Below are 25,778 nucleotides of genomic sequence, written 5' to 3' on the forward strand. Positions count from 1 at the left end.
GCGGCTTCCGGGAGGAGCGCGCGAGAGGAGGCGGCGGCGGCTGCGGCCACTTCCGCGCTTTGTTGTGGCGGCGGCGGCGGCGGCGGCGGCGGGAGTGGTTGTCATGGTGCCCAGCAAATGCCGGCCCGCCGGGGTAGGAAGGCCGGGCCACACCGTCTCGGTAAGCCAGGGGGCCCCTTGAGGGCCGGGGACTACGGGTCCCATGAGGCGCAGCCGGGGGTGTGGAGCATGGGGGCTGTAGCCTTTCCCCTACTGGGGAAGGCCATTGTGAGCAGCTCCCCCTCCCCCACTTCCTCCTCCTCCTAGTCATTAAAAAAAAATAATAAAAAAATAATGTTGCTTTCCATGTTTCAAATTTTAATTCTTTAAATTTTATTTTAATTATTGTCTATTGTCATTTTAAATTATTTTTATTTTAATACTTTTTTTAAATTTTCACCTTAAATTAAAATGATTTTTAATTATTTTAATTTAATGTTTTAATTATTATTATTATTATTTTACTTTAATTGTTTTGAAACTTCTTTATTTTAAATATTTTTCCTTTTTAATATTTTCAGTTTTGGTACTTATTTGATTTTTTAAATTTTTTTTTGTTAAATATTTAATGCTTTGTGGTAGATTTCTGCTATTTTTTGTTCGTTTCATCATATTGCTTTGTGTTTTCAACCCCTTCAGTGTCACTCATGTGAGATGGATAGCGATATAAATTTACCAAATAAATGTATTTGAAAAATTGGTTTTTTTCCCCAAAGGCCACCAGAATGAAATACCCCCTATTTTATGCATGCATGATTCTAGCAACCCTTTTCACCCCATTTACCTAAAGCAACTCTCAGTTGAAATGCTCTTCTCTCTGTTAATTAATAAAAGGTTAATTCTCCTTTTTTGTTGACAGGCCAACAATTACGGAGTTCAGCTGGTTCTCCAAAGTACGTCGTCGGCAGAAAGAACCAGAGCTGTGAGACTTGAATTTTTATTATAAATATTTTAGAGAACTCTGAGGTTTTGACTGAAGTTGTGTAGTGAATTTGGTGTTTTGTGATGCCTTTTGATGTGGGTGCGTAGATGTGCTGCCTTTTGCTTTTTTATGGTTAGGCTTCTTGCATGCTTTATGTTGTGGAGAGCACATTTTACAACTCCCAAGCACATTCATCCCTGTGCTGGAATTAATAAAACTATCCTAAATAAAGAAGCGGTAACAAAATTCAGTCCTATTGAATGGGAAGAGGTTTGCAAAAAAACCCTTTGTCCTGTTTTAGCCTTCACATGACATAATTTGGGACACGTCACTGCAACTCACTACTCCTCTTAAAATCTTCTGTGTTTCATACTTTCAGTGTTTCTTGGGCGAATCCGTTTTCTTTGGGTTTTCATAAGGTGCATAATGCCTTTTCCTTCTCACATTTTGTATTGCAGCTGGAGCTGAGATTGCACAAAGAACAGCCCTATCTCCACAACCGATTCTTGCAGCATGACCTTGAAAAAAACCACCCTGGAAAACTAGGTATTCTTGGGAAGTTTGCTGTCAAAAATCAAGATTGCTAACAAGGGACATAAGAAACGTGTCTGTAATTCTCGCATTTTGAGATGAGATAGAATCTCATTTTTTAAAAAAAAACAGCAGAAAACTTTTCGTGGTCCTTTCGGTGGCATCACAAAGATCACATTCTGATATTGAGAAAGGGGATCACTTTTTAATTATTTTCGCTTTATATATTTTGCTTGATTTTTTATGCTTCAACTTAATGACCACAATTGAGACCAAAATTGATGTTGCTAAGTGAGATATTTGTTAAGTGAGTTTTGTTCCATTTTACGATCTTTCTTGCCACAGTTGTTAAGTGAATCTGGTTTCCCCATTGACTTTGCTTGTCAGAAGGTTGCACAAGGTAATCACATGATCCCAGGACAATGGAGAGGTCATAAATAGGAGTCAGTTGCCAGGTGTCTGAATTTTGATCACATGACCATGGTAGGGGGGGATGCTGCAATGATTATAAGTGTGAAAAATCTTAAATGGTGATCATGTGGCCCTGGGACGTAAAGGCATCCCGGTTGCCATGCTCTCAAATTTTAATCACACGATTGGGGATGCTGGGACGGTCATAAGTGTGAGGACTGGTTGCAAGTCCCATTTTCAGTACCATTGTAACTTCAAACGATTGTGAAATGAATTGTTATAAGTTGAGGGCTATCCAACTTATTGTTATAAGGTGAGGGCTACAATTCAATAGCATAGAGCAGGAGTCTCCAACCTTGGCAACTTGAAGACTTGTGGACTTCAACTCCCAGAATTCCCCAATCAGCCAATTCCCCAGCCAGCCAACTTCAATTCTGGGAGTTGAAGTCCACATGTCTTCAAGCTGCCAAGGTTGGAGACCCCTGGCATAGAGGACTGCAGAACAGTACATGAATGGTGACATAATCAGCCCTGCCATTTTCAGAGGCTCATATATGCCCAGGAGTCTGAAAGGCTATAGAATTTGATTAGTCTTTTCAGGCTTGAGGACAAATAATCCTTTTTTTTCTCCTTCGAGCAGATGGAAGATTAAGTCCTTTGTCACGCAGTAAAAAAGTCTGCATCCCCATCGCAGCTAATTTTGCTGATATCCCTAGTTTGGAAGTGAAATATGGCCCGGGTTCTCTCACAGTCTGCGGAGACGGCTCTTTTCCGAACCCTTTGAAGTACCGAATTCAACAGGACTGCCATAATGTTAGTGCAAATAGCCCAGGTAATTCTGCAGATCGACAGGGCTAATGCAACTATGGTCCAAACTGGCCCGGGAATTCTGGGAATTGAAGCCCACACATTTGAAAGTTTCCAAGTTGAAGAGGCTCTGCTCTAAACAGTTACTAAATCTTTGCCCTTGCCCGCTTCCTAGGGCTGAGAGGAAGCGACTGGCCCAAGGTCACCCAGCTGGCTTTGTGCTTAGAGCTCATGGTCTCCCAGTTTCTGGGAGAGCAGGGCCTTGGGCAGGGGGATGGACTAGAAGACCTCCAAGGTCCCTTCCAGCTCTGTGATTCTAGCCCGGTGCCTTTAACCACGATGGTCCCTTCCTTTGTGGCAAAACCAGGATGCTCCATGGGAAACTGGAAAGGCTGCCCTGGCTTAAAAAATGGTCTGAATGTTGGTAATTGAAGACATGTTTTCATTTCCCCCGTTAGATATTTATAGGGACACAGGATTTCCTTTGGTGTACCGCTCGACAGAAGAGAAGATCCAGCTTTCGGACCGGATGACCCTCGAAAGGTAAAAATAAGGAGGGAGGGGAGGGCAACTGTCTTTGCTGCAGATGTTTGCAGCTGGACATTGGCTGCAAACCTCTGGAGCATTTGAATCCCTGTTTCCCAGGTTGGGAACTAACAGATGATTGCAATTTATCTTCTGCTTTAACAGATGGATTTAGGGAGCTAGGAAGACTTTCATTTTAGGAGGCTTGCTCTTGTTTTCCCTCTCCTGTCTGCCACCTTCCCTTCTTCCTCTCTCCTTCTTCCTTAGCTTTTACAGTTTTTTTTAAACATAGGGTACCGTTTCAAAATCTTGAAAAATTATGCGGATATGCTTCGTTTGGTCGGAGGCTCACTTTAGTTTTAGGTTGCTGATTCCCTCCACTCTCCAAGGCCCTGTTTCTCAACCTTGGCAAGCTTTAACCGGCGTGGATTTCAACTCCCAGAATCCCCCTGCCAGCTCCACAGTCCACACAGCTTAAAGCTGCCAAGGAAGGTTGAGAAACACTGAGCTGGGGCCCCGATTAGAGTGATCCCTGGGCGGCCAGCTTCCCCTTTCCTTCTTAGAGCTGTCTCTGGAACTTCCTTCCCAGGCAGAAGCTGACCGTTTGCCCCATCATTGACGGGGAAGAGCACCTTCGCCTCCTGAGCTTCCAGCACAACTTCATCACTCGAATCCAGAACATCTCCAACTTGCAGCACCTGATTTTCTTAGACTTGTACGACAACCAGATCGAAGAAATCAGCGGCCTTTCCACCCTGAGGTGTCTCCGGGTCCTGTCACTGGGAAATAACAGGTAAAGAAACAAAAGCTGCATTTGGAAAAGCAGCGTTCTTTGGGCAGGTTTTATTTCGGGGCTGGCCGGGGCTGAATTCAGCTGCTTTGGGTAGAATTCTGCTTTTGCGGCAGACCTCCAATCGAGATTTAACCAGAACTGGTTTACTTTCTGAGCCCAGGCTAGATGGCTATATCTACTTCGGTCTGGTGAGAGTCCCAAAGATGCTTTTTCAAGAGACAAATGGGCTTTTTTGTTTTTCCTTGAAGACATCTCTCTTCTCATCCAAGAGCCGAGGTGGCGCAGCAGTTAGAGTGCAGTCCTGCAGGCCACTTTAGCTGACTGTGTTCAGCAGGTCAGCGGTTCAAATCTCACCGGCTCAAGGTTGACTCAGCCTTCCATCCTTCCGGGGTAGGTAAAATGAGGACCCAGATTGTTTGGGGCAATGTAAATATATATATATATATATACATTGCTTACTGGTGTACACCGCTTAGAGAGTGCTTGCACTTAAAGCGGTATATAAGTCTCATAAATAAATAAATAGAATAGAATAGAATAGAATAGAATAGAATAGAATAGAATAGAATAGAATAGAATAGAATAGAATAGAGGTGGCACAGCAGTTGGAGTGCAGTACTGCAGGCCACTTTAGCTGACTGTGTTCAGCAGGTCAGCGGTTCAAATCTCCCCGGCTCAAGGTTGACTCAGCCTTCCATCCTTCCGGGGTAGGTCAAATGAGGACCCAGATTGTTGGGGGCAATGTAAATATATATATACATTGCTTACTGGTGTATACCGCTTAGAGAGTGCTTGCACTTAAAGCGGTATATAAGTCTCATAAATAAATAAATAAATAAATAAATAAAGGTTCTTCAGTTCTGGATGAGAAGTGGAGCGTCTTCAAGGAAAAACAGCAAGTCTAGTTGCCGCCTGAAAAACCCGGATGACTGAGAATCTCCATAGACACAAGGCTGGTGGGAGAGTTTACCGTTTTTGGGTGTGAAAAGTCCTTGCTTCTTGCCGAGCTGAGATCCTGCTCCTCTCTCGACGTCCACCGCCATCTCGGGACATCTCCCCATCTTTCATCTGGAGCCGTGTTTCCAGGGGGAGGAATATCAGCCCCCCCCCATATTACCGTTGCTTCTGAAAGCCCTCTTAAAACTCGGTCCAGAAGTCCAGATACAAAAATGGAACAAGCCACCTGCAGACAAATAAAGATCACCTGCGTTCCTTCAGCCTAAAAATGTCAAGACCTTTGGATTAGAGTAGAATGGTGGATTTCCTCTGGGGTAACCCTCCACGCTCACATTTCTCCATTGGAGCAAAGAGGCTGGGAAGAGGACTTGGAAGCCTCCAACTGCCACCAGTCTGTGATTCCAGGTCATCAGGATTTACTTCCTCTGCCTCTCCCCCCTCCCCCAAAGCCACACAAAAGCTTCCAGACTAGAATTACCCACCGAGCTCAGAGAGCACCAAGGACCCCACAGTTCAACCCTGAGCCACAAAGAATCTCTTCTATTGAAATCAGAAATCCCTTTTTCTATTTTTTTGCCTCTGACGTACGGACATTCCCATTTCACGCAGAGGTGAATGAGCTCTTACACTTCTGCTGTTCCAGCTTTCAAATGCTGCACCCAGACAGCCTGGAATTCCTGTCCCAGGGCAAAAGATCCTTTAGCTCTTCTTGATTGACACCATAATGTCTTTTTCTTTTTTTCCCCTTCCACCCACTTCAAATGCTTCTTCGCCATTGCAGAATAAGGAGGATTTCAAACCTGGATAATCTTGTAAACCTTGATGTCCTGGATCTTCATGGCAATCAGGTAGGATTCAGCATTTGCAGTTGGGGTGGGAAATAACTATCAGCTGGCAGTTAGTAGGGACTACTACTTCCCTGCACCCTGGGTAAAGAGAAGACAGTATCCAAGGATTGGGGGGGGGGGGTAAAGGATATATCGGAAGAGTCCTGGTGGGCTATTCCTTGTTTTGCCTGCTCCGCTATATAGGAAGAGCACGGCTAGCAGGGGAATTCTGGGGCTTGAAGTCCCCAGTCTTAAAGTTGCTAAGGTCAGATGTTTAACTGATGGGTGATTTAAACTGGGTTGAAGTGGAGAGCTGGGAAGCCAGGAACCTCTGAGTATCACTGTTCTTTATAGGCCATTTAGAGACATTAAGGGAATAAGCACATAAGATGCTCTAATTCAGTGTTTCTCAACCTTGACCATTTTAAGGCATGTGGACTTCAACTCCCAGAATTCCACAGCCAGCAATGCTGGCTGTGGAATTCTGGGAGTTGAAGTCCACATGCCTTAAAATGGTCAAGGTTGAGAAACACTGCTCTAATTAAAGAATGCACATGGCACAATGTCATCGCTACAGCATCCTGGCACATAATTTTGATCTCTGAAGAGAAATTCCACAGAATCATTCTTTGACGGTGGGTTTTGGGTGGGAGACGGGCGGGTCCAAGAGTAAGTGACTCTCCCCCTCCCCTCCCAGATTTCCCTCATAGAAAACCTGAGTCACTTACGAGATCTCCGAATGTTGAACCTGGCGCGAAATTGCTTGACCCACGTCGGAAACCTCAGCGGCCTGGATTCGTTGCTGGAGCTCAACCTCCGCTACAATAAGATCAGATTGGTGGTGAGCCCCCCTTGAACCAAACCCGGCTTGCCCCTTCAGGGGGCTTTCCCTGGCAGAGAAGAAGATGCCCTCTGCTCGGGGGGGGGGGGGCTGATCTGCAGCTGGCAGAGTGCTTCTGCCCCGTCACTGGAGACTGAAACGGTAGAGGGTCTCCTGCTTGGGCAGGGGGTTGGACTAGAAGACCTCCGAGGTCCCTTCCAACTCCCGTACAGGTAGGCCTCAAGTTACGAGGTCTGCAGTTGAGCCCACAACTTCTGTTCTTGAGGGAGACGTTTGTTAAGTTTGAGGTTTGCCCCCTTTTATGACTTTTCTGGCCTCGGTTGTTAAATGAATCACTGCAGTTGTTAAATTAATAACACGGGTTGTTAAGTGAATCTGGCTTCCCCGCTGGCTTGTCGGGAGGCCGCCAAAGGGGATCGCGTGACCCCGGGGCACTGCGACCGTCATAAATGGGAGTGAGTTGCCAAGCATCTGAATTTGGATCACCTGACCCTGGGGGTCGCGGTGACGATCGTTAAGTGTGAAAAATGATCCTAAGACACTTTTTTCAGTGCCGTTGTAAGTTCGAACGGTCACTAAATGAATTGTTGTAAATGGAGGACCACTTGTATTCTTCTTCCCTCTCCCCCCTCCCCCCACAACACACAGTTCTTCAAGCTGTTCCCTTGCAAAACTGGAAATTATCCCATTTCTCCCTTCTTCTTTCCCCCACCCACCCCGGCTTTATTCTAGCAAAGAGCCGCAGGTGGGAGACCCACTTCTTAAAGGCCCCACCTGCCTGCCTGCCTGCCTGCCTGCCTCTGAGACAGTCCCTGCATGACTTGGCAGTTTGATGCAGGAAGAGGCAGCAATCCTGTTTTATTTTGCCTGCTGTTCATTGCGGCACATTTCCACCCCTCCTCCTTGCGCACCATGCCATCCCTCCCCACCCCTCCTGGAATGCTGAGACAGCACAAGGGAGAGAGAGAGAGAGAGAGAGAGAGAGAAAGAAAGAGGGAGAGAGAAGGAGGGAGAGATAGATAGATAGAGAGAGAGAGAGAGAGAGAGACAGACAGAGACACAGAGACTCAGAGTCAGAGAGACAGAAAGAGAAAGAAAGAAGAGGGAGAGAGAAATAGGGAGAGAGAAAGAAAGAGAAGAGAGAGAAATATATAGAGAGAAACAGAAAGACAAAGAGAGAGAGAGAGAGAGAGAGAGAGAGAGAGAGAGAGAGAGAGAGAGAGAGAGAGAGACCAGCCGGCCGGCTTTCAGACAGCCAGGGAGCAGCTGCTACCTCTGGCACCCCGGCCTGCCTCCCCACCTCTCTTTTCTCCGCCTTCCCCCTCTTCCCCTCGCAAGCCGCACAGCGTGGTTCCCCCCCCCCCAAGGGGCTCTGCCTTCATTCTGACCTGCGCCACGGAAGTCGAAGTCACCATCCCATCCTGCTCAGGAGTTCTGCCTGCTCGCCTCTGCTCTCTCCTCTCGGGATGTGGACACCCTGCCCAGCCTGCAGCGTCTCTTCCTCAGCTTCAACAACGGGTAAGGCCATCCGTTTTCTCCTCTCTCTCGCCTCTCGGGTTGCTTTCCTCCTTGGGGGATCCATCCCAGGTCTTCTGCAAAGGGGCTTTGGGTCTAACTGATAGGAAAAAGTGGTCAGAATGGGTGGAACTTGTCCCAAAGCTGCTTTTTTTTTCCCCCCAAGGCAACTGGGCTTTTTTTTCTGTTAAAGGAAGTCCAGTTGCCTTTTGGACAAAGCAACTTTGGGACAGCCCTGACCTGGATGACTGAGAATCTCCACAGAAAATGTGGAACTTCATAAAGATCATGAAGCAAACGTGTTTCCAAACAGACCTATTTTACGCTTTTTTAAGCGACAGACGGGAAGTTCTCTGCTTCTCTTTCACCGGCTCATGTTTGTTCGGCGTTCTGGTTCCTTAAAGGGGAGATGGAAAAATATAGGATGCCACGGGATCCAAAGAGAAAAAAGCCTGCTCCCCGATTCTTCAGATTCAGGAAGATCTGTTGTGAGTCAGTATGATGCTCCTTGTATGAAACAGTGCCAAGAAGGGGTTTAGGATACGCAGCCCATTCTCCTTCCGACAGGTTGAAAATAAACGGAGTTTTCTTATAATTGAAGTTCCTGGGTTCCAGCTGTGCAGGTTTCCAGCACAGTCTTTGTTAACCGACATACCTCCTGTTCCTTGCTGAGCTATTTTAGACTTCAGGGCTAATGCTTTTCTTTGCGCCCCTGCCCTCCCTTGAAGTGAAAGGGGTGTGAATTCTTTTCTCCTTTTCTGCGATGCCTTATTTGTGTGGGCGTGTAAATGTAATTCTGTACTGCAACACCTCTTGATGATTGCAAGTCCCCCCCCCCCCACGTTGCAGACTTAATATGTTTTGCTCAGTCTTCACTGAATCTTCCGGTCTCTTTTTGTAAGCATCAGATGTTCCGCCAGGCTCCTCTCCTGGGGGTGATGGGTGTGTTTATTTATTTAATTTTATTTATATGCCGCCCAATCCCAAAGGACTCAGGGGATTGGGGAAGAGTTCATTCTCACCCTCTCAAAACTAGTTGGGCACTTGGGGGTGGGTGGGTTTCCTTCCATTTTTCAGATATGGAGCTGACTGACTTGTAACAATGATCCATGCCAGTTACACTTCAAATTGGGCCCCTCTGGGACTATTTTGTGACTTTAATGTTCTTGAGGTTTAGTAGTACTAAGAGACATACCCCAGAGCGGAAAAGATGTTGAAGATCATCTAGTCCAACCCCCTGTTCCGGTGCAGGAATTCATTATCACAACATCCCTGAACAGAGACACATCCAGCCACTGCTTAAAGCAGTGGTTCTCAACCTGTGGGTCGGGACCCCATTTGGGGTCGAACGACCATTTCACGGGGGTCGCCAAACCACGCTGTCCGCCATTTTTTTCCCTTTTTCCTAGCTGTCCTACTCCCTCTTATTGGTGGCCACACCCACTTGGGGGTCACCACAACATGGGGAACTGTATTATGGGGTCATGGCATTAGAAAGGTTGAGAACCACTGGCTTAAAGCATTGTTTCTCAACCACAGGAACTTCTTTAAGAGGGGTGGACTTCAACTCCCAGAATTCCCCAGCCAGAACAGAATTCTGGGAGTTGAAGTCCACTCCTCTTAAAGTTCTCATGGTTGAGGAGCACTGTTTTCAATTCTTCCGGCAGAGAAGCCACCACCTCCTCAGGTGATCTGTTCCATTATCGAATTGCAACAAAATGGAAAAGAAAACTGCTTGAAACCTGGCGGTATCACTTAGACACGAATACAGCAGCCTCCAGTGCCGAATCCAAAGAAGCTGCGTCTGATCCTACCACACTTGCACGGCCTGTGTGGGTTTGAGGGCTAGCATGCTTCAGTCATTGCCTGCTGAACACACATATAGTCCCGGGACCCACATAGCCTTGCGAGGGTTGAAAGACTGCAGCCTTTCCCTGGTCTGCTTGCAGTGGGAGGCAAGCTCTGCAGAAGATCATTTTCTGTTTTAGTGTGGCTGACATCATCCATCCCGCCTGGCAGTTGCAAAGTTGCATCTGGGCCCTTTGGTGAGGATTCCTCTAGCCTAGCCATGCAGCGCTGCTGTTGGAAAAGAGGTGGGGCAGGTCCCAGGTTTCTTTGGAAGGGAGGGGGAACCCTCAAATTGCTAAGGGAAAGGAATGTTTCTCTAAGCTTCTGTAAATGTTAAAAAGCCCCTGAAATACCTGGAGGGCAAGAAGCTGTAATAACCGTGTGAGTCTTTTGTAAAAACAATAACAAAAAAAACCCAGAGAACTTGTTTTTTTTTAAAAAAGTACTATTTACTTAAGAAACTCTGAAGCAGAGTTGAGTCAAAGTAATCTTATCTGTCTGGGAGCAGAGATGTAGAGATTTCATTCCATTCATTCAAAGCAAGGTTAATCTTGCCTTTCATGGGTGTTTTTTTTTTTTTAAATGGCAAAAATGTATGTATTTGGAAAAGCTTATACTGGAAAAATTCCCTGGGTGCTGAAACATAGGAGCAAAAATGGTCCAGACTTGAAAAAAGGCCAGCTGCATTGGAAATGGAAAGTTGAGAAAAAGGAAAATTAAATGAAATTGCCCTTGATTTTTTTTTGTTCATCTCTGCTCTCGTGAGAGCTTTCCAAGATCCTGCAACCCCACTCTGAGGCTATCTACCTATCTTAGCCACTCTCCGAGACTGGGGCTCCTACTCTTGAGTAGGACCTGCCCCAAGGATTAGGGGGGAGGTATTGCTGGAGGTGGCACTCTTATGGACCTGGAAAACTCCTGGCATAGATTGCCTCCTAGCTGCATTCTGGCAGTCGGCCATCATGCAGATTTCCCAGACGTTGGCTGTGGTGCTGACAAGCAGTCACTTCCTTGCCAACCCAATTCCAGGCCCTGTTAGGTGGTCTCAAGGCTGGCCCAGGGGAGAGCGTGGCTTGAAGGTCACCTCCCAAATGAACAGTTTGGACTTTCCATTCCATCCTACCTTAGCCTGGAAATCATGCTGAGGTCAGCCTTATTTGAATTACTTCTCAGTAAGGGAGGAGTATATTTCCTTGGCTGAATGATTGATGGATGTCAGCCTTGCGAGTTAATCCAGACAAGAAACACCCCCAGAAGACTTCAACTCCCAGAGTTCCCCTGCTAGCAGATGCGGACATCAATTCCCAAAATCCCCCAGCTAGCAGGGGATTCCCTAGCCAGCATGAAAGTTGAAGTCCACACATTTTAAAAGTTTTCCGAAAGTTCCTTAAAAGCCTTCTTACATTTTTTTTCCTGATCACTTCCTTGCTTCAACGTCCGTCTCCTTAGCCTCCTTCGTTTAGCAGAATACACCGTTCAGAGATCCCACTATTTCAAATACTACATTATGCATGGTTCAGCTGGGTAGATAAATAAGTAAATAAAGACTACACCGCATAACATTGACAACTTGTTCCCAAAATGCACATTTATGTAACATGGGGGGGGTCAATTGCTGTGGGATTCTTTTAAGACAGGTCAGGGCCAGCAGCTGCAGCTGTCTGAGTTTCTGTGGGGTTCATTTCTTCTTTTCTCCCCCTTTATGTTCAGCGTGGAAGACATCTTGTGCCTGGCAGACTCGACCTCTATTTCAGAACTCACCCTAGATGGCAACCCCATAGCGCAGGAGGCATGTTACAAGCCGACCATTCTCCATCATATGATGCAGCTCCGACAGCTGGATATGAAAAAAATCACAGTAAGCAAGGACATTTGAGAAGGGTTTCCGGCAGTTGAGCACTTTTTCAGGTCCCCATTCAGCACTAGAGTATCCTTATTCTCAAAAGAAGACCAGGATAAAAATTCTCCCTCCCTCCCTCCCTCCCCCTCCCTCCCCCTCCCCCCCTCTTTTATCCCCGAACATTTCAATGCAATTCTTAACAAGCACTAATGATATTACCTAGTTTGGTCATGAAACATCTGCAAGGAAACCACCAAGCTCAGAGAGCGTGAAGGAACCCACAATTCTTAACTTAGCGGCATTACATTGAATTTTAAATGAAATGAAACATTTTGACAGCTGTAAATTTTGGGGGAAAATGCCAAGCGGCCTTTGAATCTGGGGAGACAAGCTGTTGCTTAAATTTAGGGCAGGCAAGGATTGCTCTTAGGCCCTGTAAAGTCGGGATGAGGCTTCAGCAAGAGTCCTTGAGTTGCCTGTCCTTGAGCTTTTAAATAAGCAAGATTTTTTTTTAATAAGATCTTTCACGGTTTAATTAGCCATTGTATTCTGACCATTAATTTACACAGCATTTTTCAGAGCAAAGAGCGTACAGCATTCCTTAACCTCAGCAACTTAATTCCCCAGCCAGCTTGCCAAGATTTTTTTTTTTTTTACCCAAGGCCCTGGTTTTCGATGCTTTTGACTTGAAACTTTACTTTTGAGTTTATCTGGAATTGAAATGGTCAAGCCAAGAATTGGTGCATAATGTCCATCAGGGGGTGCCCCAACCCAATATAGAAGAGTTGATTCCTGTTTTATGCTTCTGCATGGGGACAGAAGGGTTGAAGATGTCCTAGTCTTCCCCTGCTCTTCCGTGTATAAATGATGATCCATGCCCCAGGAATCTTGCAGATCAAACAGGGGAGATGAGGAAGAGAGACAGCGAGTGAAAAGAAATTAGCAAATACACATTTGGAGTTATTTTCCGATTATTCCTACTTAGAATCTTCCACGTTTCAGCTTCAGCCTTCCAGACCTCTTATTTAGAAGTAAATCTGGGATCAGAGCTGTTCAGAGTGATTGCAGTTATTTAAAAAGACCGTCTGTTTAGGAGGTAACCCATATAGGACTGAAACATTAGAAAAACCCTAATTAATATTAATTGATTTTGTTTGAGAAACATTCCCCCAACTGTTATAAAAATTGCAGTGGAAAATTCAAAGCAAGTGCATTTTGAGGATTTCTTACTGGGAGACACAGAAAAAGCATTTTGGATGCTGGGAGGGACTGACATGTAACGGTATAAAAATGATTGTTGTCCCATTACTGTTATTCTCAAAACTTTCCCCTGTTAGCAATTGCTGTTCTTTCCTCTTGTTTGGTTTAAGAGCCAGCTGGGGGAAAAAAAGCCAAATGCTTGCTTGTATTTTGCAGCGTTGTGCAGCATGTATATTAAGGGACTATAATATTTGTTTTCCCTCTAGGAATTCCCCTCTAAAGCGAAAGGATCGTCCATCTTGCTAGGATAGAGTAACGGAGGCAGATAAGTCCTTTCCTTGGTGGAGGAAATCATACTAGGGAGCCCTACTCTTGATAAAAAAGACATTAATTGGTGATTTTAATGGACCCCTGACTTCTTTTGTGAGCCTTGGGGAAAAGTGGGTGCTTGTTTTTTGTCTGTGTTTGAATCCAGGAAGAAGAACGGCGCCTGGCATCCGTTGCCCTACGAAAAGAGGAAGAGAAAAGGCGTGAAAGTCACAGGCAGACTTTGTTAAAGGTATCTTTATGAGGATGCAAGCTAACAAACCTCAATTCCTGGTTATCTCCCATCCCAACAACCCTTTCTTTCTTACGGTGACAGAGACAGGTTAGGGTTGTCCACCACTGTCTCCTTCTGGCGTGATGGTTTCATCGCTTGCTTCCTTCTCCCATAACAGTCCTACAATGGCCAGGTTTCCACCAGACTCAAAACTGCGGGGTCCTTGGTGCTCCCGGAGCTTGGTGATGTTCCTGCAGACATTTTATTACTGTACTAGGTAACATCATCAGTGCTGGGGTGATGATACTAGTTAGTTACCTAATGAAACATCTGCAAGAAAACCCCCGGGCTCAGAGAGCAGCAAGGACCCCCCCCCCCAGTTCAGCCCTGAGCTGCAGATCCTCTCTTCGGTCGAAACTGCTCAGCAATTCAGGGATTCCCAGGACGAGGAGCTCTCCGTCTTGAAAAGCTGCTCAGCTGCCAAGATCATCACGAAGACTAAATCGGTGGTTTTTTTCAAACTGGGCAACTTTACCTGCTCCAAAGTGTCGGTCTGGACTTGGTTATCTCTCCATCGCTTTTCAGGAGAAGAAACGGTTAACCATCTGCAACATCGCCCATCACTGGGAAATCCAGCAGAACCGTCTGGTCCTGAAGGTTTCGAACCAGGAGCCGGTCCAAGGCGAGGAGCCCTGCCAGAACAACAGGAATGCGGCTTGTGAATTTCCCGAGGAGGGCAGGTAGGGAATTGCCTAGGTTGCTCCAGGACTAGCAATCCAAGGTCTCTTTCCTCCAGCGGGGCCTAGTCCGGCATTCCCAAGCTTGGCAGCTTTCAGAGGCCTGGACTTCAACTCCCAGAATTCCTCAGCCAGCCATGCTCACTCACCTAACCTCTAGCGCACAGGTCCCCAACCTTTTGGGCACCAGGGACCTCTCTCACCAAGGAGAGAGGCTTTTCCGTGGACCGTAGAGTGTGTGGTTTTGTGTGCTGCCTGCACCTCACAGATGGGGCTTTGCTTGTTTGTGTAGCCCACTTGCTGTCATGCTGTGGCCCGGTACCGGTCCACGGACCGGGGGTTGGGGACCCCTTCTCTAGCAGATACCAGGTACGTACGACCGCAATTGAGCCCAAGTTTTTCACACTTAAACAGCCATTGCAGCATTCCCACGTGATCCAAATTCGAAGACCTGGCGACTGGCTCGTACTTATAAGGATCTTAGTGTCCCGGGCTCACGTGATCCATATTTGCAACTTTATGACAAGCAAAGTCAAGGGAGGAGCCAGTTTCACTTAACAGCCCGTGTCACCAACTGAACAGCTGCAATGTTTCACTTACAACCATGGCGAGAAAGGTCGTCAAACAGGGCAAAGCGCACTTAATAAACGTCTCCTCGCTTAGCCACAGAAACTTTGGGCTCCATTGTGCTTGTAAGTTGAGGACTGCGTGTCGTTTCAAAACTCTTTTATTTATTTTTTTGCATCGTTTTTGAATCCTGGTTTTCCTCCCCTGCTTTGCTAGCCTCCCCCTACCCAAACTGGCCACATTGTACAAAAAGATACAACCAGTCGTGCACTCTCCAACAAACAAGTGTGTTTCCTGCCAGATCCCACGGCGTGAAGCTGCTAATTCTTTGCGCATGACTGGCTCCCGTCAACACGGCCCCTCAGAGCAGCTTCCCCCTCGTTGAGCCATCTCTCTCTCTCTCTCTCTGGCACCTGTGTTATTTTAAGGAGAAACTCTTCCTTAACGCTGACTGGTTGGTGATTCATAGGAAAATTTCTGGAATTATCGGGACGTGTGTGTATATGTCTCTTGTTGCTTTGAATCGGTTTGCCAAAGCCAATAATAATTTATTCAAGTTTATTTAAAAAAAAACAAATTTTTTTTTTTAAAAAAACTTCCTCTGCAGTAAGGGCATCAATACTTCTTTCAGGATTTAAAAGTGGAAGCTGTGTGTTTTGTGTGTCAGGAGGAAAGGCTAACATCGGATGTACTTGCTTTGACACTGTCTTTGCGACCTTAACACTTAAGACAGGGGTCTTCAAACTTGGCCCTTTTATGATTTGTGGACTTTAACTCCCAGAATTTCTCAGCCAGCGTGCCTTCTGGGAATTGAAGTCCACAAGTCATAAAAGGGCCATGGGTCCCCACCCTTGGCATAGATCATGTAGGACATCAAGGGTGACCACGACAACTTGAATGGCATCCAGAAGACATCTGGTGAGCTTGACTCTGAATGTTGGTTCCTTCCAGGTGCCATTAATTTATCTCTGCCTTCTTTAAAGACCAAGAAAGCAGGAGTTACTTCGGTTTGGCCCTCTGCTGCCTCCAGCTTTATACCAGAACCAGGCAAAAACTGAAGAAGGAGGCCAGCTTAGGCTTCTGGTATTTCCTCCTCCATCCAGTTAAAGGAACATTTTATGAGCAATGTTATTATTATTAATTTTTTTTTTACCCAATTGGGGAAAGCCTCCCAAGCTAGTTTATTCTTAGTAGTTTCTCCATCATGAATGCCATATTTTTTTTTAAACTCGGTCTCTCTCTTTTTTTTCCCTGCCTCGTAAAATATGAAGTGTAAAGTAAATTTCCACATTCCTTCTGGAAACTGTAATTCACTTTCGCACAGAGGAAAATGTTGGAAGAATTAGCTGTCTTCATTCCTCTCAAACGAAAGCGGGTGTGCACGCACACAGAAAGCACGCGCTCAAATGAAACCACCCCAGCTAAGGTCCTCTGCTCCAGTTTGATAGGCTCTGCGCCAGACAGGAAGACTTAGGCCTCCAGTTCCTCCTGTATTTCGGAAGGGTGCCGTTCAAGAAAGTGTCCTAGAACGAGGGGATTTGGAATGGTGGACAAAGCTTTCCCTTCTCCGCGGTTCAAGCAGGGCGTTGCCAGCGGTTTCTCCAGACTGCAGATATTTGAGCTTCTGTTACATTTCTATAAATCAAAATCACAGGAGCCATCAAACCATTTAAAAGAAAACAGCCTTTTCTTTGCCTTGACACAAGGCAGGAGAGCCCAAGCCGTAGCTGTTGCCTTTAGGAAATGAGCCTTCCGTGGCCCAGTCCAGGGTTTCTTTGCCGTCCCTGGTTGGCTGGCTGAGGGAACGAGGTGGCTCCAGCCAGTCCCGAAGGCTGGGAATTGGAAGCAGGCCAGCAGCGGACATTTGTGCCCTAACCCTCCATAAAGCATTGATATTCCTGTTTGTGAGGATGTTGGAATCATATTCTGAGCTTCCACGAGAGCAGGGGTCCCCAACTCCTGAGCCATAAACCCACTACTGGTCCGTGTCTGTTAGGAGCCGGGCCACACAAGCGAGAGAAGATTCACATGCACATGGGCAGGATCTAGGTAGCATGCAAAATCTCTCTCTCTCTCTCTCTCTCTCTCTCTCTCTCTCTCTCTCTCTCTCTCTCTCTCTCTCACACACACACACACACACACACACACACACACGGTCCCTGGAAAAAATGTTTCCTACGCAACCAGTCCCCAGTGCCTAAAAGATTGGGGGCCTCTGCACAAAAGTGATTGTTCACCCTTTGCAATGAACTACTGTCCCTTTTCCCAGAGACAGTTGAATCTGAGGGTGAAGCAGTGTTGTAACTCAGGACGGGGGGTGGGGGGAGGTGGAGGTGGGATCCTGCTTCCCCATCTCTTGTGTGCCCTACGCTTCAAGAATCTTCTTGGGGTATTGCTGGGAAAGAGCTTTCCCTGCACTGATAGCGGGTGGTTTGAACCCAGCATGGAGCCTTCTCTGATCTCCCAAAGGATGCACAATTCTTAAAATTTACACCAGTATCCTGATAAACTTGGCCCTTTGTGGGACTGTGTCTGTCTGTCTGTCTGTCTGTCCCAGAGTCTTGGCTGCCATCCTTTAGGGGCCCAGAGAGTCCATGATTTCAGCACAGGTCAGGTATTTTGCAAGGAGAAAGTCCCAGATTAAGAACATGGCAATTAGGAGTGGATCTTTGATAGATGGATTTCCTGCTTATTTCTTTATTTTTTGCAAGGAAGCAGATGGTTCATACACCCCATCACTATCTTGCTCCTGTATTGTGCCAGTCATGGCATTAAGGGACCTGCAGAGACCCCGTGCCTGTAAATACAATCAGTGCAACGAAAGTAATTTTCAATTATTCCTGGTTTTGCTAAGGCTTTTTAAAATTCCGTTTCTGCTCGAGAAATCTGCACGGTGGGGTTCAGAGAACAAATTTAACCCACATTCAATCTTTTCGGGGTGGTGACTACCGTAGGTAATATTTCCAGAAATAGATTCCAATCAGTGAAGTGTTTTTTTTTTTTTTTTAAATGGCTTTGGCACAAAGGTTGGATTCCTCCATAAATTACTTGGGGAAGGTGCTTAGAAATCAAACGAAGCTGGGCACCTTGCATATTTGATACCGAAAAATGAGATAAAAATTAGTGCTGAACAAGGAAGGAATTCAAAACCGAGCCGCCTCCTTGAAGCAGAAGATTTCCAAGGCACCTAGGAATGTGAGATAAAGGAGGATCCCTGTTACAAGGAATGGCCTGCAAGAGGGGTCTTCAAACTTGGCCCTTTTATGGCTTGTGGACTTCAACTCCCAGAATTCCTCAGCCAGCCTGCCTGGGAGTTGAAGTCCACAAGTCATAAAAGGGCCAAGTTTGAAGACCCCTGTTATAGTACAAGTAGTCCTTGACTTACGGCCGTAATTGTGCCCCAACATTTCTGTTGCTAAGCGAGACCTTTGTTAAGTGAGTTTTGCCCCATTTTACAATCCTTTCTTGCCACAGCTCTTAAGCGAATTGCTGCAGTTGTGAAGTTAGCAACATGTTTGTTAAGCGAATCTAGTTTTCCCATTGACCTTGCTTGTCCGAAGGTCGCCCAAGGGGAACACGTGAACCGGGGACGCTGCGACCGTCCTAAATACGAGTCACTTGCCAAATTTTGAGCACATGACCCTGGGGGCTGTTGCAATGGTCATAAGTGTGAAACACGGTCCTAAGTCGCTTTTTTCCAGTGCCATTGTAACTTTGAACTAAAGCAGTGGTTCTCAACCTGTGGGTCGGGACTCCATTTGGGGTCGAACGACCATTTCACGGGGGTCGCCAAACAACGCAGTCCGCCATTTCCCCCCCCCCCCTTTTCCTTAGCTGTGCTACTCCCTTTTGTTCTATTGGCTTTTGAAAGCCAATAGAATAGACTCTCTTGAATAGAGTCTAATTCTATTGGCTTTCAAAAGCCAATAGGAATTGTTCAGGCTGTCTCTGCCCTGCTGAGCCCGCCAAAAGTCCCATTCTGCAAACGGTGCTGCACCAGTTGAGTAGTCCTCGACTTATGACCGGTTGGGGGTCGCGGCATTAAAAAGGTTGAGAACCACTGAACTAAAGGAACTGTTATAATTGGAGGACTATCTGTATATTCCTAGCCTTGGATAGGAATTTTCCGCCTGGCCAGGGAAGGTTGATGACACGATGGCCTCTCTTCCCTTCCTCTCCCTTCTGCTCTACTCCTGCGTAACAATTCTCTCTCTTTCTCTCCAGGTCTCTGGAGACCCTTTTAGGCAAAGTTGTGCCAGGTCTGGAGTCTCACCTGGTGGAAATAGACGGCGACACCCTCTGCCTGTATGGTTCCGGAGCTCTGGAATCCCTGGACCGGAATTGGAGCGTTCAGACGACTGGAAACATCGCTACCATCTCTTTTATTTTCATAGACTTTGATGAAATTATCCCAGTGCTATCAAAACTGAAGATCAAGTTCCCCAATTTTCTGGCAAGTTGCGTCTCTCCTCTTTGAACCCTCTGGGCCAGGCTTAGAAAGCCTTTGTGCCTCGATTGGTTCACGCAGAAGTAGAGTAAGAAACCTGCAAACCCAGTAGAATGACCAAGCATACGAACCACAAAATCCCTCCAGGAAACCCAAGGACATCACACCAATAAATGAATAAATACATTTTTCCTTTCTTAACTGGTACTCCATACCAGACGGAACGCTAAACGTGGAACTCCGCTTAGCATCTTGACCACTCGTAGACCTCTGGCTCCCCTCCATGCATTGGCCTGAATCCTTTTTAGGAACCAAGTAAAATGTGGCCAGTGTGACATCCTGCAGGAAGCAAGTGCCACAAATTGCCTGTTTTGAAATCACAGCGGTGAGGCTAGATCAGATTAAGGGCCCTTTTAAGGCCACCTTTTGTGCCCCCTGGGGACATCAGTAGATGGCTTCCAGATGGACACACATGAAAATAGATAATCGGCCTCTTTTTGTTTGTTTTTTCTCCGCATCAACTATTATTTCAAGCTTGTTTCCTGTGATTAAGGAGCTGCAAATAGCCCTCAGGACTCATGGCTATTGGTTAGGAGGTTCTCCCTGCCATTTTAAGGTCTGAATGGTTAACTGTCCCCACTTCTCGTTGCAGTGAGTATAATGGCCAAGACAATGAAACTATCCATTTTTGGCTGTGCGCATCTCAAACCTCTTTGGCCATCGTAATCATAAATAGAAGAGAATCTCTCTAGCTCAGGGCTGAACTGTGGGGTCCTTGGTGCTCTCTGAGCTGGTTTGTTTTCTAGCAGACGTTTCATGACCCAACTAGGCAACATCATCAGAGCTGGAAGGGAGTGAGGAGAGGAGGAGGACTGTGGGGACCCTGGTGCTCTCTGCGCTTGGTTAGTTTCTAGCAGACGTTTCATGACCCAGCTGGGTCACATCCTCACGCTTCTCATGTCTTCCTCTGCTTGCCTCTTTCAGCACTTGAAGTTCAAGGAGACCAACCTGACCATGTTGCAGCAGTTCAACGCCTTAGCTCACCTGCGTCGGCTCGAGCAGTTAACAGTTGAGACTCAGGGAAACCCGGTGGTTACCTTCACCTTGTGGAAGTTTTACGTTCTGTTCAGGCTGAACCATTTTAACCTGCAAAAGATCAACGGATTAGAGGTAAGAACATCGACATTTCCTCACTGCATTTGTGTCTCAAGGCCAGGTTCTTTTTCCTGGCTTAAGGAAGATTTCAGACGCAGTTTCTTGGATGTTGTCTGGCACAATAAACCGTGGCTAAGGCTAATGGTGGTTCACTTCGGGTCAAGTGACGTGATGGTTTAGTCTTGGGAACTAATACATTTCCTGAACAAGTTAGATGGGTTTAGATCAGGGGTCTCCAACCTTGGCAACTTTAAGACTTGTGGATTTCAACTTCCTGAATTCCCCAGCCAGACATCCCTAATTGGATCATGAAACATCTGCTGGCTGGGGAATTCTGGGAGTTGAAGTCCACAAGTCTTAAAGTTGCCAAGGTTGGAGACCCCTGGTTAGGGGGTCTGGAATTTTTGCTGTCAATAAAATAGAAGTTTCTCCTGCAAGGAAATGTGTAAGGACCCACCCCACTTTGCATCTTAAGAAGACAAAAATCTTGGAATATTTCTTTCATCAGGCATCTTTATTAAGAGAAGATGGTTGCAGGCGTTCTAGACAGGACCTGGGGCCCAAGCCCTACCATTCAAGGTTTTAAGTGTTCCCAAGCAGCACCCCCCACTCCACCATCCTTCCAGAGACAATCCCAGGCATTACATTTCCACCCCCTTTTCCTCACTGCCGGCAGAAGGGAAACTTCAGAGAGGAGTACATGAAAGGTGATGGGCCCTATTGTTATGGTCAGTCCTCTGGGTGAGATCCACATTCAGTCCCTTTGAAATTGTAACAAAGGAAGTGAGAGTCATAAAACCCCTTTGCTCATCCCCCTTCCCCTTTGTAGTATGACAGAATCCAGAGAGGGCAGAAATGGGGTTTTCCATAGTCGATAACTAGAGGTGAAATATAATTGGAGTCTGACAAAATGTATTGATGGCACACAGCAATCTAAGAAACACTTTGAGAATTTCACTGCCTTTTTCTGAGGTTCGAATCACTGTTGGCTCTTATGAGTTTTCATACTCTACTTGCACTGCTGACATGTGCAAATTCTTTGTAAGGCGTGCGTGTGTGTCTGTGTGTTTGTTTGCCAAATAAGCCAACAAATGTGTCCAGTGAACGGAGCAAAAATTCCAACAGGAAAAAACATGAGAAAATTGGAATCAGGAATAAAGCAAAGTGCAATCGGGAAATGAAGGGAAGGAGAGATCACACCTCTTTCTTTCTTTCTTTCTTTCTTTCTTTCTTTCTTTCTTTCTTTCTTTCTTTCTTTCTTTCTTTCTTTCTCCCTTTCTCCTTTCTTTCTTTCTTCTTTCTTTCTTTTTTCTTTCTTTCTTTCTTTCTTTCTTTCTCCTTTCTTCTTTCCTTCCTTCCTTCCTCTCTCTCTCTCCCACCCTTTTTCTTTCTTTCTTTCTTTCTTTCTTTCTTTCTTTCTTTCTTTCTTTCTTTCTTTCTTTCTTTCTTTCTCCCTTTCTCCTTTCTTCTTTCTTTCTTTCTTTCTTTCTTTCTTCTTCTTTCTTTCTTTTTTTCTTTCTTTCTTTCTCCTTTCTTCTTTCCTTCCTTCCTTCCTCTCTCTCTCTCTCCCACCCTTTTTCTTTCTTTCTTTCTTTCTTTCTTTCTTTCTTTCTTTCTTTCTTTCTTTCTTTCTTCTTTTCCTTCCTTCCTTCCTTCCTTCCTTCCTTCCTTCCTTCCTTCCTTCCTTCCTTCCTTCCTTCCTTCCTTCCTTTCTTCTCTCTCTCTCCTCTCTCCCTCTCTCTCTCTCTCCCTCATCTCTCTCATTTATTTGTTTATTTAAATATTTATTTGGAACTGGTGTTCTGTCTTTTGTAACTGGGGTGTCTTTCAAAAAAGGGCGATTCTGGACACGCAGCAGAGCTTTAAAAAAGGCTTGGAAAACAGTTATAATCGATTACACACTTGGCCTTGCATCCCATCGCTCATTAAACATAAGAAATATATTTAGCAGTGCAAAGCTTTATTTTACAGTTCTTTCTTGGCGTTGGTTCAATGTGGAGCAGAGGGCGAAAGAGGCCAGAATCCTAAACTCCGTCGAAACCTCCCAGAAGGAGAAAAGAAGGAACTCTTTTTTTTTCCCTTCACCAAGAAGGAACTGTTGCATTTTAAGGGCTTCAGAATGCTATAAAACAAATAGGCCATTCTATTTCTAAGACTAAAGACTAGAGCATTCTTGACGTTTTTCTTAGTTCCACATAAATTACTTTTTGAGAACTTGCTGGATTGTTCTTGTACCCCTGAGACAATGTGTATATGTATATATTTATTTTATCTCCCTCTCTCTCCCTCTCCCCCCCCCTCTCACACACACATACACAATGTGTGAAATTGATTATTTGTGAACCACTGGGATTGTGATACAGTTTGCAAGTTTGGAAGTCTGAGAGGATCCACTGCCTGCCTCCTTGAACATGTATGGATATCATGCCTCCGAATATAACTCTGCAACCTTGACAACTTTAAGACTTGTGGCAGAGCTGGCGGAGGCATTCTGGGAACTGAAGTCCACAAGTCTTAAAGTTGTCAAGGTTGCAGACCCCTGCCCTATATCATTCCAGACAAATGGCTGCCTAGTCTCTTCCCAAAAGCCCCCAGTGATGGAGCACCCACCACTTCTGGGTGCAACTCCCGTTCCACACAATAATTGTTCATTCCACTGGTTAATGGGCTCTCTCACAAGAGCTGTTGGGCCTTTGAAGGTCCCTGCTTGACCCTGTCCCTAAATCATGGGTTGAAGCTACTTCACTTTGGTCTGTCTGATGTCTCTCTCTCTCTCTCTCTCTTTTCTTTCTTTTCTCTTCCTCCTCTGCAGGTTACCCAGAACGACGTGATCATGGCTGAAAGACTGTTTGGGATCTTAGCCTACGTGGCATCTTCCAACATGCCCCACTACCGGCTGATCTCGCTGCTGGGAGATTGCAGGTAAAGGACTGGGGTGAAGCGGAGGGGAGGGGGACCCTTTCATCTACATTGTGAAGGAGAGATCTGTGGTTACGACGGCCTGGGTGGAGACGCCTCCTGCTATAAGCATGAACACAGGTAGTCCTCTGGGACCAGAATTTCTGTGGCTATCCCAGATGGTGGTTAAGTGAATCACACCTGATTTACGACCTTTTGGGCCGTGGTCGTTAAGCAAAAGGTGGTCACGTGACCCTCAGGATGCTGCAAACGTCGTAAGTGTGAGGACCCGGTTGTAAATCCCTTTTTTCAGTATTGTTGTAACTTGGAATGGTTGTAAGCCGAGAACTACCTGTAGGCATTCAGCATCTCTGGCTAGGCGGTGCAGCTCTTCTCCTCTGTCGGACCTGAACAAGATGCTTTGAAAGGTTGATTATCTGGTTCTTATTTTTTTCATTTTTCACTCATGTTTAAGCTTCCCCCCCCCTTCCTTGGTTTTGGATGTCATCCCTCCTTTCCTCCTCACTCTTGTGGAGATGGCTTCACAAGCTGTATTTTTCAAACACAGGTGACAGGTCCTGTCTGTCCATATCCTAAATAATTGCAGTTCTTGAAATTCTGGCACAAAAGAGAAAGAAGAACATGGAAAGCTCACAGAGACAGGGAACAAATAAATCAGATTCCCATCAGCAAATGGATGAACGAAAAGAAAAGTGTCTCAGTCCGTGATAAGAATTTGACAGACTTGTAAATCTATTTTTTTCTCTTGCCTCTCTCCAGGAAGAAACAATTGTGTTTTCTTTTGGAGGCCAAAGGAAAGAAATTCGGGACCGCAGGTGACAATGGCAACAACCGCCGGAAGCTTGAAGGAGAAAACAGCACCCGATCCACGCTGACTTATATTTCAGGGAGTTTACAGACAGAAAAGCAGGAGGTATAAGTGGTCTGGACGGAGGGAGGTCTGCAGGGGAAAGGCCATTCAATCGGGGTTGTTTTGTTTAATTGCAATTGTTTCTCAGCTTCTTATATAGTTTTCTTTATCTAAAATGAAACGATTCATTTTAAGATCCAACAGGAAAATTCATGATGTCTGAGCATTAGGTCGTTCCCCTCCTTCCTTCCTTCCTTCCTTCCTTCCTTCCTTCCTTCCTTCCTTCCTTCCTTCCTTCCTTCCTTCCTTCCTTCCTCCCTCCCTCCCTCCCTCCCTCCCTCCCTCCCTCCCACCTTCCCGCCCTCCAACCTTCCCTCCCTCCCTCCCTCCCTATTTTCCTTGCTTCCCACTCTCCTCCCTCCCTGTTTTCCTCCCTCCCTCTGTAAATTTTACCTGACTCTTCCTCCTTCCTATGGAGATCAGAGACAATCCACAGTCTGTGTCCTCCTGAAAGAGGAGCTACCTTATCATTTGGGTAACTCTGATTCTCTGGAGACCACCAGGCCAGCTGCCCTTCCTCTCCCCCCCCTGCCCTGTTCTCTCTCTTTGATTTTTTTTTTAATTACAATTTGCATTTTCAGCAAGGATGTCTTTCCCACTTGTTGCCCTCCACCCCGGGTTCTTCCATGCAGGAACTGAAGGAGAAGAAGAACTTCTGCCAAAGCTACATCCAAGAGTTGGTGAAGGAAGCTGCCGACATCCATATGAAATATGAGTCCTTGCAGAAGTTCTGGCCTCAAATGTTCGTCGAGCTGGTCCGGGACGCCGTGATCGAGATGCACCACAAGGATTCCTACCGGAGGCACTGCTTGCAAGGCCTGGCTGAGCAAAAACTGTGACTTCACCTGTCAGTATTCCTCAGCTGGGTTTTTCTTGTTCCCACCAAGGCCCCCAGCGGTCTCTATCGTGGCCATCCTTCTGAGACCCTTTTGAACACCCTGTCTTGAAAAAGCCTCATTTTCCTAGCAAAATACACTCTTTTCCTATTTTTAAATGAGATGGCTTTTATTTATTTATTTTTGGGTTTTTTTCCCCCACGTTCTAATGTACATGAGCATTGGCTCAATACGGAGATAGGCAGACCACGCAATTTTTTAAATTTTTTTTTTTCCTGAGGCCAAAGGATCCTTATTTTCTTGCACTTTTTTTCCTTCTTTTTGCTGGTGCTGTAACTCTTTGCCTGTTCTTCAAGCACTACTTGGAATGAAATAAGACCTGCAGTTCCCTCATTCAATCCTGAACCGTTTCTTATTTTTATTCTTATTTTTATTTTTATTATTTCCCTGGTGCTATTGCTGCTGCGGGTGGCGGCGACAGCAGCAGAAACGTTGCAGATGAAAACACTGGATTTTTGAGATTTGGAAATTAATAAACTATTCTGTTGACAACCCTCAAAGGAACTGTTCTTTTGGTAGTAAATAGTGCAAGAATAAAATGCAAAGCTCA

General features: G+C 45.8%; 1 protein-coding gene across 1 annotated transcript; it reads left to right on the forward strand.

Annotated features, from left to right (window-relative positions):
- LRRC49 (leucine rich repeat containing 49) lies at positions 1–25,728 on the forward strand. Its single transcript, XM_039340166.1, is given in 17 exon segments — positions 1–160; positions 899–961; positions 1,420–1,507; positions 2,544–2,735; positions 3,169–3,253; positions 3,825–4,028; positions 5,767–5,833; positions 6,510–6,656; positions 8,119–8,209; positions 11,735–11,874; positions 13,532–13,615; positions 14,183–14,337; positions 19,126–19,354; positions 20,333–20,518; positions 23,316–23,425; positions 24,182–24,335; positions 24,965–25,728. Coding segments are annotated over 17 exon segments (2,259 nt in total). The 5' UTR covers positions 1–103; the 3' UTR covers positions 25,172–25,728.
- The last annotated feature ends 50 nt before the right edge of the window (positions 25,729–25,778 follow it).

This window comes from Crotalus tigris, unplaced genomic scaffold (assembly GCF_016545835.1).
Source record: "Crotalus tigris isolate CLP2741 ecotype Arizona unplaced genomic scaffold, ASM1654583v1 scf7180000017741.1442986301:2390832, whole genome shotgun sequence".
NCBI classification, from domain to species: domain Eukaryota; kingdom Metazoa; phylum Chordata; class Lepidosauria; order Squamata; family Viperidae; genus Crotalus; species Crotalus tigris.